General features: G+C 36.6%; 1 protein-coding gene across 7 annotated transcripts in view; it reads right to left on the bottom strand.

The window, feature by feature from the left end:
- LOC106876564 (high affinity cAMP-specific and IBMX-insensitive 3',5'-cyclic phosphodiesterase 8B) overlaps window positions 1-17,598 on the bottom strand; it is a 290,747-nt gene that overhangs the window by 22,787 nt on the left and 250,362 nt on the right. For all 7 annotated transcript variants that reach the window (XM_089359035.1, XM_014925160.3, XM_089359033.1 and 4 more), the window contains 4 exons: window positions 15,967-16,012; window positions 14,261-14,402; window positions 5,030-5,228; window positions 3,177-3,307 (listed from right to left, as the gene is read on the bottom strand). In XM_089359035.1, the coding sequence (XP_089215161.1) occupies window positions 3,177-3,307; window positions 5,030-5,228; window positions 14,261-14,402; window positions 15,967-16,012 (518 nt within the window). The remainder of the gene's footprint in view (window positions 1-3,176; window positions 3,308-5,029; window positions 5,229-14,260; window positions 14,403-15,966; window positions 16,013-17,598) is intronic.

Genomic DNA, 17,598 nt, shown 5'->3' with positions numbered 1-17,598 from the left:
AGGGATGGAGCTAAACCCATTTCTTCTCAATACCCCACCTACTCCCATTCCTTCCTTGTTACCTCTCTTTGTACGAAGGCATCTTGATGCCACACCTGATACACCCCCTCCTTTCTTTGTGTCCCTCTCTCATATTCTCAATCTCCCAGACCATTGTTATTGACATCCATTGCTCATCTCTGTTACTGTCCTTCACTCAATTTCTCTCTCCGGCAAACTTGCTATCATCCCTGTCTTTCTTCCATTACCCTCTCCTCTTCAGTCCCACCACCCACTTACTGGGATTTGCCTCCTCCTCCTCCATTTACTCACTTACTCATGTTGATTTCAAGAAATGGTGGATACCATTGAGCAGTGAGGAGTCTTTATCATTACAGAGCACAGAACAATTAATGCTGGTGTCATAATAAAAGGCACCCAGTACTGTTTGTAATGTGATTGGTGAATGTGTGGAGATAACACAGAGTTGCCATGGTCTGACTCAAGACAAGACAATCTCACAAGTGCTGGTGCCACAATAAAATGCATTCGGGACACTGTATAATGTGACTGGTATTAGGAGGGGCATACTGCCATAGAAACCATGTCAAAAAAAAATCAAATCTGTGATTGAGACAGGGTCTTACCATCTCTTGAGGAGGAAGTAACTCTGAATAAAAACTCAGTCTGTGATGACCCATCAAACTCATGCCAGCATATGAAGCAGAAGTAAATATAATGATGATGATGATGATGGTGATGATGGTGATGGTGATGATGGTGATGATGATGATGGTGATGATGGTGATGATGATGATGATGATGATGATGATGATGATGGTGATGGTGGTGATGATGATGATGACAAATAATATGCATATGGAAACCAAGTCATCATTGGCTTCACAAATGAAGATTCATGTCAAGGGGCCGTCTATGACAACATCAGGTTTTCTGATGATTGAATTTGGTCAATACAGGACAGACTGAACTAACTGCAGCAGCTTCAAAGGAATTTTCGTTCTGTATCCACTTGTGTTATGGTTCTTCTTCAATCTCCTTTTGATGCTCCCCCCGCCCCACTGCCACCGCCATGGCAGCCCTGTATATGGACCCAAAGGAGGAAACAGACAGGTGAACATTACATCATCAAAGCTCATATACAATGCATTAACCAAACATAAATTTAGCGTTGGATAAACAACTGGAGCTTTAGTAACAAGAAGCAATGATAAATCAGGCTAGTTTTGACAAGGTTGACAGCCAGGAATTAAATACTGTTTGTTATTAAATACCATCCTTCACCTTGAGCCATTATGTAAATATCTTCACATCAATAAGAGATTACTTAAATTATTCACAAGTAAATCTATGTTTCTTAACTACAGCAGGTAGCAGCATTATACAAATATCTTTATACCAGTAATAATTTATTTACATTATTCATGAACAGATCTATGCTTCTTAATATTCAACAGTTAGACGACCAGGTAAGTGGTCCCTAATGAATCTTTAATGTGAGATTAAAATAATTAGATTCAGTCTTTCCTGTAACTTCTGCTGTTTATCCATGAATTATACTTCCATAGCAAGACTAAATCTATGCTATTTAGTTTTTATAAACATATTATATATAACATGGATACGGGCATTCATTGTTACTCCATTTCTGCACATTCGAATGTGCAAGTGACTCTTTGCTGCAGGGTATTGTGTGCTGTTTACCCCCAATTGTCTTTAAGGAGAAGTTGTTTGTCTATTCAATACCCAAGAGCAGAAGACAATGTTCAGGTTTGCATATGGAGGAATATAAAAAGAATGAACAGACAGATCAATATTTTGATTTTTGCTGTTTTGTGTGTCTGTAATGATATAGTTTACAACTACTATCAACACATTTATTTGTGAATATGTTGTGTTGATACTTCCATTGGTCCTGTAGTTCTGCTCTCATTTAATTCTAGCAGCAGAATACTGCATTACTTAGACAAGTGATGGAGGGATCTGTGACGGAGAAATGAAGGAGAGCAAAGGCATTACAATAATTTGGGTGAGGGGCCCCAGTTGTTTAAATCTGTTCAGGAGATCTTTTAGCTTCCATAGCTTTCTTTTCCTGATTGGTTTGTGTTTCTGAGTTCTTCAAAGTCTCAGCCTGATGTTATTAACCATTAGCCCATGCTGGATTACATGGTTTGCCCCAGGAAAGGTCTTTGCATTCACAAGCATCTGTCTATGCTGTTTTCAATGTTGTCCATCTTGTGAGTGTGCCCCAACCTCTAACCCTCTTTTATGCTCCTTTCACACCCTTGTGAACCTACCCTCCCACCCCTTACCAATACTCCGTCTCTATTCTCCTTTCTATCACCTTCTCGTATCTTGAGGCAACACCCTAACACCTTGTCACTGACATTTTATCTCTTTCCAGCTATTCCCACCCACCCTTATGTAATGTCGGGTAGCTGTCTATCTCCCCACAAAGCTGTTTCTGGCCTTCTATCCTTTTTTAGAATCCCAACTCCCAGCATAAAGCCCCCTCCCCCTCTACTAAACTCCCACTCAGTGGAGGGGAGGGGCGTTTTCTGTCTTGTTAGTTACTTGGTGTCCATGTGCATAAGGGTCGCAAAACAAAGGCACCCAGCATATGCAGTGAAGTGGTCAGCATTAGGAAAGGTTCTTGGTCCTAGAAACCATGCCAGAGAAGGTATTGAAACCGGGTACAGTCATTGCATCAGATCCAGTCTAGTCATCTACCCCGTGCCAGCATGGAATGTGGGTGTTAAATGTTGATGATCCTCTGTGTGTGTGTGTGTGTGTGCGTGCGTGCATGCGTGTTTGTGTAAGTGAATGGAAAATTTACATTATCAGCAGAACCTGAACTGACACAGATTGCCATGGATATCAGTGACTGTCAAAGGATGTGGTTTAGGTTTCTATGTATGAGGAAAAGGAAAAGGAAAAGGAAAGTAAAAAAATCTGATGTCCAAGGAAATTAGTGATGGTTTGTGTCAGTAACAAACACAGATAATCTTTGTGAAATAAACTAAGACTGTTTAGTGCAATGAATGATAAATATTGACCTCATTTCAATGTGTATAATATATGGACATTAAATGATGATGATGATGATGATGATGATGATGGTGATGATGATGACAATAAATGTACATAATTGCTTTTGCTTGGTTGCACAGACTTACAAATCATTGTAGAGCAATGCCAGTTCATTGCGAGCATTAATCAAGAATGCATTTGTTCGTCCAGGATGGTCAACATCGTGGATTATGGCGGAAATGAGGCAGGAGATTTCATCCATATGATCAAAGATAGCCTGGAATCACAAAAGAAAGAAATTCTGTACAAATCCTGAAGAATCAGTTTAATACATCTTAATCAAATGTTAGATAACAATAAAAGTATGAAATCCTAATAAGCAGGATTTTGACCATTTCATTGTGTTGTTTCAACAATTTATTGAGATATTTTCAGGACATTATAACATGAAAACTGAATGGAAGCACCATTTTATTATCTTCTATGTTTCAGACACAACAATGGTTTCTTTAGAATTTAGTCCAAGAACAAAGAGGTGCTTGGGATCACAGATCAGAAGCTTTCAATTTGACGGAAAATGGAACAATATTAACAAGGCTGGCTGTTTAGTGGTTTAGAAGTTCACTTCCTATCCACATGGTTCTGGGTTCAGTCCCACTGCATGGCACCTCAGGCAAGTGCTTTCTGTTAAAGCCTCAGGCTGACCAAAACTGTGTGAATGGATTTGGTAGGCAAAAACTGAAAGAAGCCTGATGTGTGAATGTGTGTGTGTATATATACACACACGTATGTGGGTGTATACATACATACATACATACATACATACATACGTATATATATGTGTGTGTGTGTGTGTGTGTGGATAGACTGATAGATAACACAAGCTTCGAAACAGTTTCCACCTATCAAATTCACTGATAAGATAGTGACCAGCCAGGGCTAAAGTAGAAGATACTTAACCAAGTGGTTGTGCAATGGAATCGAACCTGAAACTCTGTGGATGCAAAGCCTATATGATAAATATAACCGTTTTCTTTATTGATATTTAAATAAAAATTTACTCAGGAATATGAAATATTTCATTCCAATGACTTTCTACCTCTGTAATACATTCACCCTACACTAAAAGATAAAGAAATATTGTTGTCCTCATCATCGTTCAGCGTCCGTCTTCCATGCATGCATGGGTAGGATGGTTGAGAGGAGCCGACCATGTAAAAGACTATCCCAGGCTATTATATCTGTTTTGGCAGGGTTCTATGGCTGGATGCCCTTCCTAACATCAACCGCTCCACGGAGTGGACTCAGTGCTTTTTACATGGCACCAGCACAGGTAAGATCAGTTTGGTATGACACGTTTCTGCTAAAAGACAGAAAGATACATAATTATATAACCCCTTCTCTAAATGATAATCTAATTTGTGATGTATTCGTATTTGTTCTATGACTGGTTTTACTGGACAGGTGTGTGGCTAAGAGGTTTGCTTCCCAGCCACATGCTCTTTCGGTTCAGTCCCACTGTGTGGTTCATTGGGAAAGCATCTTCTCTACATACACACATACACATATATGTACATATTTGTATGTATGTGCACCAATGCCTTCTGAATAGATTTGGTACACAGGAACTGATAGAAGTCTGTTGTATAATATACACACATACATACATGAACGTGTGTGTGTGTGTGTGTGTGTGTGTGTGTGTGTGTGTTTGTGTCTCCTTGTCTTGACAAGTGTGTGGAGGTTGTAAGTGAGTGTCAACTTCATGCAAGCGGTGTCATTCGTTTCCAGTCTTCCGTAAAAACATGTCCGGCCAGGTGAGAATATTGTGTTGCTCAGAAACAGGCGAGGTTCCAACTGAGAACAGTCTATGCAAACATGAAGCAGTGGACATTAAATCAATAACAACGACGGTGACGATGGTGGTGAGGAACGGACAAGAAAGACAAAGGAATGGTCAGCCAGAAGAGAGAGTGTCCAGGAAAGGGGACGGCCTTACTTTGTATTTTAGTTGCTCCAAGAAGAAGGCTGCTGCATGAAGAACATCAGTAGCATGAGTAGAGTTATGGTAATAGTTGGAAGCATGATATTTCGACTCAATTGTCTGTAACCAGTTCATGAGACACGTTTCACTGACGTTAAGTACTTCACAGGCTCCGAATCGCAATAATATTTTTAAACCTAAATATACGAGTGGCCTAAAAGAAGAAGAAAAAAAAAAGGAAAAAGCAATAGAATTTGGAAGTTAGAAACAAAATAGAAAAGTATTTACATTTATATATATATATACACAGGAAAACATTATCAATGAAAAAAAGGCATAAACATATGTAGGAAATGAAGTCAGGAGTTTGACGGGAAGAAGCCCCTCCTCTCTAAGCAAAATAATATATTTATTTCTTTATTGCCCACAGGGGGCTAAACATAGAGGGGACAAACAAGGACAGACAAAGGGATTAAGTCAATCGCATCGACCCCAGTGTGTAACTAGTACTTATTTAATTGACTCCGAAAGGATGAAAGGCAAAGTCAACCTTGGCAGAATTTGAACTCAGAACGTAATGGCAGACAAAGCATTTTGCCCAGAGTGCTAACAATTCTGCCAGTTTGCTGCCTTAAATAATATATTTATTGCACATCCACTGACGCCATGATGCACCGCTGAATGTGTAACGTCAATGTGCATGTATGTTTTAAGAGAAAAACTGTGTATAAGAGGCATCAGAAAGAAGACTGTGCTGGTATGGTCATGTGATGTGTCTGGATGAGGGTAGCTGCATAAAGAAGTGCTGATCTGAAAAAATGGGGAGGGAACCTGTGGAAGGGGTAGACTCAGGAATATAAGGAACAAAGTGGTGAGAAATGATCTTCAGATGTTGGGCCTCGCAGAGGAGAAGACAAGGAATCAAAGACTTCTGGTGATTTGCTTTGATTGGGAGGAAGACAACGTCAAACTATGTAAAATAATGGTTAACTATACATACAAGCACCTACTTTATGGCCTCTCACACACACAATCTGCCATCTGTCAAAACGTCCCCACTATTTATATTCCCAATACCCCACCATCCCACCACTCATGACCACCACTCTCTGCAGGACCTTCCATTATCCCTCACATGCCTATCTGCACACTCTCCATGTCCTTACATGTCTACCCCACCACCACCTACTACTGTCACCTCTTCCCAATCTCTAAGCACCTCCCCTCACACTTGTATGTGACATATCATCCATCAAAGCATTGTGAGTAAGTTTGGCAGATAGAAACTAAAAGAAGCCTGTAATATGTGTGCTTGTGTGTGTGTGTGTGCACATGCACCTCTTCATGTTGACATTGCATGTTATTTGTAAGTGAGTGTCCTTCAATTCCAATCATCCATGAAAAACACGTCCATTCACAAAGAAATATCACCTTGCATGGAAACAAGTAAGGGTTGGCAACAGGAAGGGCATCTGGCTGTGGGAAGATTTGTCTCAATGAATTCTGTGTGGCCCAAGCAAGCATGGAAAAAGAAGCATTAAATGATGACGATGATGACAGCGATGGCAATGATGATGATGATGATGATGACAACAACGACGACGATGATGGTGATTATACACAAGCATATATGCAATGTGTAGATGTATGCAATGATGATGGCTTGTAAACACATGCAAACAATGTTATACATTCACACAAATTACACATGCATGCGTATACAACGCATAGATGCATACATCGATATACAGATATGCAACTGCATGTGCATTGACGGAATGCAGCAGTTGATACAAATGTACTAAGTTGCAATCAAATGCAGAAAGAAGTTTTAAGGAGCCATGCAGATTAATGGAATAACAAACATCAATGACATATTAGAGAGAGATACACAAGACAAAGCTAAAACAATTGCTTATATCAAAACTGTAATCCTAATGGTATTTTTCTAAATAGAATAAGCAAGAAGGAGCAGGGAAACCAATGCTGATGGTATGTGGGTTTTCCCTGGTAGGGTGTGAGGAGGAGGGTGTAGAGAAGCCAGGGTGGGGGTGAGTGGTGGAGGTGGGCATTTCAGTGTATTGAAAGTTCTGTGTTAGCAATAAGAAACGAGTTCAGAATGTTCGTTAAGTAGATTAAGTTGAGAGAAGTGAATCTCAGTCTTGAGATAAGCAAAGCTGGTTCGGCTTGATGTTGTGGGGTGCATGGCTTAGTAAACAATAAGATATACCAGGCAATATTGCATTCAAAGTCTATTCAAATCCTTCCATAGATGAGGAATGTGACAAAAGGGAAGAGGCATATTTTTACTATTGGAATTCTGCAATGAGTCCATGTGTTGACTGAACTTTGCTCTTGAAGGAATTAGCTGAGTCCATACATGTGTGGAAAGAAGAACTGGCGTGAATAATGGAGAGGATCTAAGTTGGTGTTTGTACAGTTTTTACTTTTCGAGAGGTCAGAGGTGGCCACTCACACACACACACACACACACAAATGGTGTTGACGGTTATGTGCATAAAAAGGAATTATGGACTAAATTGTTTTACATAAACTCTGTGTGTGTGTTGGGAGGGAGGGTGGGTGTGCGTGTGCAAGAATGTGTGTGCATCTATTGTCATCATCATCGTCTTTTAAAATCTGTCATTGAATCAGATGTTTTTGACAAAATCTGCAAGGTCAGAGGACTGTGTTGTGCTCCAGTGCCTGCTTTGGCAGGATTCCAATGACTGGTTGCCTTGCCTAACAGACATGTCTATCTGTCTGTCTATCTAACTATTTATCTAATGCAGTTCCATATTTAAGAGATGAGGAATTATGTACATTATTTACATCATTTACATTTGACGGATATTTGTCCTCATCTTGTTTCTTGTTAACACAACGTTTCAGCTGATATATCCTCCAGCCTTCAACAGGTGTCTTGGGGGAAATTTCGAACCTGGGTTCTCATTCCTAAGGTATTTTTCGATGAACCCAGGTTTGAAATTTCCCCTAGACACCTGATGAAGGCTGGAGGGCATATTCCAAAAAAGAGCATGAAAAACACTCATCTAAAGCAATAATTTAACATCTTTAAATTCGTTGAGGATCAATTCAGGTTTTTTAAATTTCAGGTTTTTAAAATTTCAAGATAGAACGTGAACTTAATTATTCAGAATAATTCACTAAACTATGTCTGGGTTATGTAACGAAGCAAATTTTATATAAAAGATGTGATTTATTCAGGAAACATTTTGGTTGGCAGATGAACATTTCTTATGCCTAGCTTCATTTTAAAGATAATGATCTACTTGTAGTGGAACGGTGACCAAAGTTTACCTTGTCTTTGAGAGGTGAATAATATTTCATTTTCTATCAAGAATTTCCTTTCTGTTTTTTTTTTTTTTACTTTTACTTTTAATTTTGTTTATAGTTGTTTTTAGATTTTAAAATTGTTTACACAAATCTGTTCATAGTGAAAGTGAAGTCAGAAGCAGCAGCAGCAGCAGCAGCAGTAGCAGTAGCAGTAGTAGTAGTAGAATAAACTCTATTGATAATCAATAATTATTGATTTTAAATATTGATTTTTAAAAGGCAGAATGAAATTAAATATATATATGTATATATGTACGCATGTATGTAGATACACACACACACACACACACACACATTTGGTTGGTAAGAAAGTTCTGCTGCATTTTTGACACAATCACTTGGAAGATACTTTTCCAATATTTACAGCAGAAAATGCATCGACTTTGACATTCTAATGTTTGTTTGCTTTTTTTTTTGCCTTCTTTGCAGATTATTTTATACCAAAATGGCTAAATTTGTATTTGATTTTACCCTTTTGAAATGAGTTCAGATTAGACCCATGTCAGATATTAAATGCTGTATGAATTCAATAGGGGCTCTTCAACAAAGGAAGCAGCAAGAAGTGTTCGTTTTGTCCATAGAAACAAAGTTTTAAGGGTCCAGACATGCTGATGTTGGTTTCCCCAAATTCGTTTGGGAAAGTTTTTTTTTTTTATAGATTTCCCTCCATCTGGACGATCAAGATCTATCGTTATGGAGCTTCTGAAAACTGCAGTTGAGGAAAATCTGAAGCAAACTGCACAAGGGTTAACAAAACAGTTCAATTAAAGCCACATTTTGACCACACAAACTAGGGAAAATGTTCAAATTTGGTCACTGGGTCCCTCATCATCTGACAACTTCACCGTTTAATCAAAGATTTGTCCACTGCTCCTCATTGAAGAGGAGACTTACAACAGAAACTTTTCTGGATAGAGTTATCACGAGTGATAGAAGATAATGTGTTCTCTATAATCATCTCCAAAGAAAACAACAATGAGAAAGGGAGAGTCTATCCCCAAAGCAGGACAGCATTTGAAAAAAACATTCAGTGTTTGTTGGAAGATGAAGCATATTGGATACCATAAAGTGCGAAACCAAAACAAGCAGTGAATTTGGAATATTGGTGTCAATTGGAAGAATTGCACAACACTTTGGAGGAAAAAGTGCTCATCATGGGTCATTTGGTGTTGCATTTATATTATGGTATGGAATATGAATGTTTGAAGTCATCTTGCTTACTTGCCTGACGTTGCACCATCTGAACATCATGGTTTCAGATCATGGTACCATTATTCGGAAGGAAAAAAGTTTATTAATTGTGAAGAGATATTGAACATTTTTTGCTTTGAAGCATGAAGTATTTTATGCCAAAGGGATTAACAACTTGCCAGATAGATAGGATTATGATATTAACAATGAAGGAAAATATTATCTTGATTAAATATCTCAGTTAAAACCAAAGAAGTATTTGTTTCTTTTCCATCTTGAAATGCAGCAAGGTTTTCTTTCTCATCTTATTCACACACATGCGTATGCATGCATGTGCATGTACACACATGTGTGTGCGCACATGCACACATGTGTGCGACAAAGGCTTTGTATTTTTTGCTCAGTTCTGCTCATCAAATTGATGAAAGTAAAACAATTGAAACTTTGAAGCCAATGTCAATTTTTTCTTCATAAAAATAAATGTGATTGTCTATTTCAGTGCATAAAGTGAGCCTTCAACCAATGTTGTTTTACTGTTTATATATATAAAATTAACATATATGTGGGTGTATATATGTATGTACATGTGTGTGCACGTGCAAAGATTATCATATATGTATATATATATATATCTGTGTGTGTATATAATCAACATCATTTAACATCTCTTTTGCTATAGATATACACATAGAAATAGGGACACATGTACACGCATGTGAATACATACATACATACATACAAACATACATACATAAATATATACATTATATATATAGAGGGATTGCCATAAGTTGCTTTACCCAGTTCTAATAATAATAAACTCAATTTTCTTCCAAATGATATCACTTTTATTTAGTCATCGTACAATTATAATTTCAAGACAAAAACAAGATAACACTTATATCGTATCTTCAAAGTGTTGCCCTTCAGAATCGATACACAACTGGATTCTTCTCTGGATGGAGTGGCAGATTCGTCAAAACAAGTCCTTATCATTGTCCAGGGTTACAATTTCTGCAATAATTCTTTCCCTCAACTCAGGTATTGTCTGAACATCTTGTGAGTAGATGTGTTTCTTCAGGATACCCCACATTGAGTAATCACAGTGACTCAGGTCTGGCGATCATGGAGGCCATTCAATGGTTCCTCTCCTGCCGATCCGCATCTCAAAAGTGTCATCCAAGAACTCACGTACGTTTCTGCTATAAGGTGGGGTACCATCCTGCATTCAGATGTCATTGTCTGTGTCAAGCTGAGGTATGGCGAAATCATGCAGCATGTCAAGATGTAGGTGAGAATTGACCATTCCATCAAAGAAGTAGGGATCCAATACAAATTCCTCCCCACATAGAAATTCCTTGGGAAAGGTTGTTGGTCTCCCATACCAGATGAGGTTTCTCAGTGGAACAGTACACAGCATTGGGTAAATTAACATTTGAGCGAGGCCATTGCCAGTGCTGCTGGGATGCGCCTCCATATATATATTTATATAAACCTGTGAAAATATGTGACACTTATTCGGTAGCCATGATTATCATGGCTACCGAATAAGTGTCACATATTTTTACAGATAAATTCCTCTATTTACATAATATCGAGGTCACTTTCTTTCTTTTGTTGTCCTTCCTATCAATATATATATATACATATATATATATATATGCATATATATATATATATATGCATATATATATATATATATATATATATATATATATATATATATATATATATATATATATATATATATATATATATATATGCATGTATATATATAATATATATATATATATATATATATATATATATATATATATATATATATATATATACATATATATATGCATATATATATATATATGTATATATATATATATGTATCCTTTAAGGGACATGTATACATATATATATATATATATATATATATATATATGCATATATATTTTTACACCCACACACACTGATACATACACATACACATGGACAAAATAACATTTAAACAAGTAGTTGAAGCATACAAAAGCATACAAAAGTATGCTTACAGACGCACACATTAAGCAACTACCTCCACACACGCACACACTTACATGAGCCAACACTCGTAAACATCCACACACTGACACATGTTATGTAATCCTACATGTGTGTACATGTGATGCTGTTGTTACTTCTTTAGCAGCGAAAGTAGGAGTGTTGTTGCCATTATTGCAGAGTTCTTGTGGCTGTTCTTATTTAAATCCTTATCTGCAGTTGTTGTTGTTGTTGTTGTTGTTGTTGTTGTTGCTGTTGTTGTTGCTGTTGTTGTTGTTTGTGTTAAATCTATATTGGTTGTTATTGTGTTAGCTTTCTCTTCTTATAATCTTCCCACAATGCAATTGAATACTGCTGCTAATCTATCTTTAAGTGCACTGCGTGCAACTATGGCATGCAGAAAACCTAGTAAATATATACGTACACACACACACACGCATGCATGCAACACATGCACACAAATGCACCTATGTAAATGTAAATATGTATCCAAATGTTCACACTGACAAAAGCCTGTGAATGCATACATGTTATCTCAAGCAAACAAATTCATGCATACATGTACACCCACATACATAAACATGTATACACAGGCCTATATGCATACATACATACATACATACATACATATTTACATAATCATATTTACAGTTACACACACACACACACACATACACATACATATATACAAACACATGGGTAGATATCAAATTTCCAATTAGTTACAATGTCATATAGAATATACTTCAGTGATTCTCTTAGAAATGATTATACAGATGGAAGAATATTTTTCTTATCAATTATGGTTTTAGATCTTAGCATTATTCTTTATCTTACATTCAAGGATACCTATATATATGTATATATATATGTATATATGTACCCATGGTATGCACACACACACAAACATACATGCCCATACATATTTATATATGTATATATATATATATATATATATATATATATATATATATATGTATACATATATATATATATATATATATATGAAAGTATATACATACACACATAGTATACATGAATATATATATAAAAGTATGTATATATATCATTGCTATTATTAGTCTCATGAAAGCAAAGTATCCAAATGGTTGCCTGCCAGAGATCGAGACTCCAATCTAGTAATCATCAGGAATGACCAAAGAGGACAGAGTTATGGCCTGGGCTCTTTGTGACTCAAGGCTCAACAGTAGTGTCAGGTTTATAGATCTTAGTTCTGTCGTAAAAAACTGGATTGAAACTCATAGAAAAGATCACCGAGATCAAACTCAAAGAAAAGAATATTGGAAAGTAGCTGGCATATAATATGTGTGTGTATATATAGATATATGTGTGTGTGTGTGTGTGTATATATATATAATGTTTCTCATGCATGTACACATATGTATATGGCATTCACACAGACATACACACAAATGATTTGCAAGTCATAATTATCCTGAAAGCTGTAAAGCCGTACTGGTTCTAATTGAAGCAGCAAAACAAATGTCACTAGAATGTGGATACAAGTTAAAATTCCTAGTAACTATATGTGTCATAGTAAGAATCACCTCTGAGCATCATGCCTTGAAGAACCAGAAACTCTAAGACAAAAATGTAAATAAAAATGGGAATGAAATGGAGACCAGTTAAAACAGCAAAAAAAGAGTAAAAAGTGGGTTTCCAGAACAACAACTCTGGTGATAGCAGGAGAAATCACTTCATGCACTGTGTTAGAAATAAATGAGCAAACATCTCATCTGTTGATGGAAGTAAAGAGTAGAATCGGTCCATGGTTGTGTGAGAGACAAGAAATAATGATTGGAAAGAAAAGTTTAAAAAATGTTTCGAAAAACAGAGTCAACAGAAATCAATAAAAAGAGGTGAGTAAATAACAATATTCATCCTCAGAAAAGTAATGAAGATTCACCATTTTCAAAAAAATCAAACAAGCAACTCATTGACACAATCTGCATCTGTGGTGCTAGGGACATTTTGAAGAAGTAAAAAACCATACAAGCACAGGTTTAGAATATAGACATCATGCAAAAAAATGAGTTGTTAGCAAAAACCAGACAGACTACAGTAAATGAAAGCAATCTATAATCTGAAGATGTTTATGTTTTCAAAGCAAAACTGACACAAAATGTACTTTTCAATGGCCAAGAACACAAATATTGGCAAGAAGGTAAAAACTTAGGACACTAAACTAACTTGGCCAACAATTTTTCATGTTTTATTTCCTTTTTTGTTTTATATCATGTTTTAATTATTGTGAGTTTTATCATATTTTCTTTTTATTAATTTTTATGCAAATAATTCTGCTTTTACAATCTTAATTCTTTTGTTTCAGTTACTGGACAGCAGCCATGCTGGGGCCCCACATTAAAGAATTAAGTCAAACAGATCGATTCCAGTATTCTTTTTTTTTTAAGTTTGGCACTTATTTAGTCAGTCTTTTGTGAGAAACTGCTGAGTGATAAGGAGATAAACAGACCGGTAGGGTTGTCAAGTAATGGTGTGGAAACACACGCATACACAAACATACACACACACACACACGACAAGCTTCTACACAATTTCTGTCAACCATATTCATTCACAAGACATTATTCGACCCAGATTTATTATAGAAGACACTTGCCCAAAACACAGACAATAATTCTTTACCTGTTGTTTGTAGCTTTCTCCAGATCTATGATATTAAAGCGCCAGGAGGTTTCTGTTTCCAGAATTAACTGGATTTTTTCTGGTACTTGGTTCAAGATTGTCGTTGGACTTGATGGAATGTTGTGGAAATGTGAGTGATGGGCTGCAAAAGAGAACAAACTCAGGTTAAGTTGACATGGACTGGCTGTGTTTGTGTGTGTGTGTGTGTGTGTCTATACACAGCAAATAGTACTGGGATGAGGGGATGTTGAAAAATTGCTGGCTTTGGGTAAAAGAAAGTACAGGAGAATCAATTAATTATGATTTTATTCAAATAGATTTTCCTTCAGATTCACATGCTTATTGCAGCAGTCCTTCAGTTTTTCTAAGCTCTGAAAAAGAACTCAGAAGGTTGGGCCTCCAGCCAGGCATTTCATGATACCCTTAAAGCCAGGAACTTTTCAGCACTCCCCTGTCGAAATACACTGCTCTTGTGTCAAATGATTTTGAGTATAATTAAGAATTTATTAAAATTACTTTGTCATTATCAAGTTAGTATTTAGGACATAAATTTAAATTAACATGAAATTTTGATGCAAGTTATTAATTTTGATCACTTTATAAACTTGAAAGGTGGTATCATAGAACCAGGAGCAGTCTCAGACAGATTGGTATCAAAAGAGTTAAGCTGTTGGTGGTGGTGGTGGTGGTGCAAGTTGGAACTGAATGAATGAAATGATTGAGAAAAGGATATAACGAGAAAGGTATGCGGTAAAGATGTGTGTAAAGACTAGGATCAAGACAGGATGAAGAGATGTGTTCCATGATAAAGTGATATAAAATGTTACTGGAATCTATTCAGAGCAATAAAGATCTACGAAGAAGAAATACTTAGATGATAATGGACAACTTTTGATCATACGATAACCTCCTTCAGAGATCTTCCTTTGTGTCCATATCAAGTCTGGTTTCATCAATTTTAGGATATAAAATTCTAATCAACTTCCAATTTCATGTATGTTCTAACATTATCCTGTATAATTGTAGCCTTTTATTGCTACAAGGACACCAGGCTATGACTGTTCGGTGGAGGTAATACTGTCCCTCGTAGAACAGTTCTGCCCTGCATTTACTGACGTCCTGCTCTCATTTGCAATATTTTATGGTGTGGTGGCCATTTTCCTCTATCTGGCAGTGGTCAGGTTTTTCTCTTATTGTTTATGTTAGGGTAAAGAAACAAAAAGCTTAATAAAACCAAGCATTAGAAATATGTAATGCCTAATCTATGTTTGTCATTGATAAAGTAAAGAATATTTATTACCTTATATCTCAACAAGGCTTTCGTTCCATCTGCCGTTTTTTGATTATAGAAATCAGTAGATTTTGCCAAATTGATCAAAAGACAGACTGAAGGAAACCTGGGTTCATTTAATGTCTAATCCTCTTCACCCAATCTGGTAATGGCTTTGTATCATATTCTGATGACCCTCTATATCTACTCTCTCTCTCTCTCTCTCACACACACACACACACACACACACGCAGAGGCAGATGTATACACATATTCATACAGTGTAGCCAGTATACATATTTTTGTTAATTAGTATAGATGCTGTGGTTTTCTGCACTTAATTAGTATTTTTATGTTTAAATGTTTTATGTGTTGCAATGTCCAACTTTTTGAAAACGATAAAGATAACAAGCTTAGCAATAAGAAATATACTCACAAGATCTGTTGACGTCATAGTTTGAAAACCGTCTTCTTAATCCTTGCTGTAAATACAAAGAGATAGTTCAATAATCATTACTTATTCAATAAGCAGTAACGTCTCACAGACAAATTTCCAAACTTTCATAAACTCATTAGCAGATTCACAGCTGTTATATGATGCAAACTCTGCCTTCTTTAATTCTTGTACATTAGTAAAAGAAGACACAGTCCATAGACTGAACAACAAGACATCAACCTAATCTCTTTAACGTTTTATCTTTATACAATCGCAAGCTGAGAAATAATAGAGATATACTACTGTGGTATCTCTGTAGCAGAGCTGAAGTGTTAATGCGTCTCTGTCTTAAATGCCAGTGCTGCTAAACATTCAGTTCTCAATAGTTGTAGTGAAGTACCATGAGGGAATTTATTTTGCAGTTGTACAGTGAAGTGACACTGCATAAATGACAACTAACACAAAACTTGCTCTATTGCTCTCAGAACTTTCTGGTGTCTTTTGAATGACATACCAAACTTGGAGCTGGCTATAAATCCTCTCAGAGTTAAATCACCAAACCAAAGTAAGTCCTTCAATAACACAACAATTTCATTTATTACTTGCTGACAATGTGTTCTTTGCTCTCACTTTTCCTCTCTCTCTCTCTCTCCTATCCCCCCTCTCTTTCCTATCCCCCCTCTCTTTCCTATCCCCCCCTCTCTCATGTGTCTGTCAGATCCATGATAAAACAATTTCTCTTTCCTTCTTGATTCCCTTTTCTATCCTTCCCAAATCCAACGCCAGCCAGGGAGGTCACAATGGATCTACTGACAATTTCGCAACATCTGACCCCTATTAAAGGCAGTGTAAAGTACACTACCAAGCGAGTCTCTTACATGAATCCCTAAGTTTTTCATATTCTTGGCCCATTTCATTCATGAGCCAACTCCATATTTATTTCTTTATTGCCCACAGGGGGTTAAACATAGAGGGGACAAACAAAGGGTTTAAGTCGATTACATTGACCCCAGTGCGTAACTGGTACTTAATTTATCGAGCCCGAAAGGATGAAAGGTGGAATTTGAACTCAGAACGTAATGGCAGACAAAATACTACTAGGCATTTCACCCGGCGTGCTAACAATTCTGCCAGTTCACCACCCTGAGCCAACTCTATATTGCCCAACAAAACCACTGTCGACACAAAATCCAGCTCATTTTTGTCTGATCATAAGATCAAGCTTTTTGCTCCTTATTGCATTATGGCTTCAGAGCTGGGACATCTCCTTCAAATCTATCCACACCATTCATTCATTAAAACTATTCAGAAGTAGTCATCATTATCTTCCACATCACCATCATCATCACCACCACCACTGCCACTACCAACATTATCCTTGCCATTGGTTTTGCCACCATTAAACTATCATTAACCATTTCGATACCAACCCGACTGAAACCGGCTCTGGCTCTGTATTACAAATATCTTGCTTTCATTAGTTCTGAATAAAAATCTTCCACCAAACTTTAGTCACAATTTATGTTCCTAACACTAGCTGAATGATAACTAAGTTATTTTACTAAATTCTTTGTTATATTTAAAAATTACTTGAAAGAAACTCAGAGTATCTCAAAAAAAATATGGCAATGA

The sequence above is a fragment of the Octopus bimaculoides genome, chromosome 10 (assembly GCF_046866305.1).
Source record: "Octopus bimaculoides isolate indiv1 chromosome 10, ASM4686630v1, whole genome shotgun sequence".
In the NCBI taxonomy this organism is placed as follows: Eukaryota; Metazoa; Mollusca; class Cephalopoda; order Octopoda; family Octopodidae; genus Octopus; species Octopus bimaculoides.
This window is presented reverse-complemented; position numbering and strand designations above follow the sequence as displayed.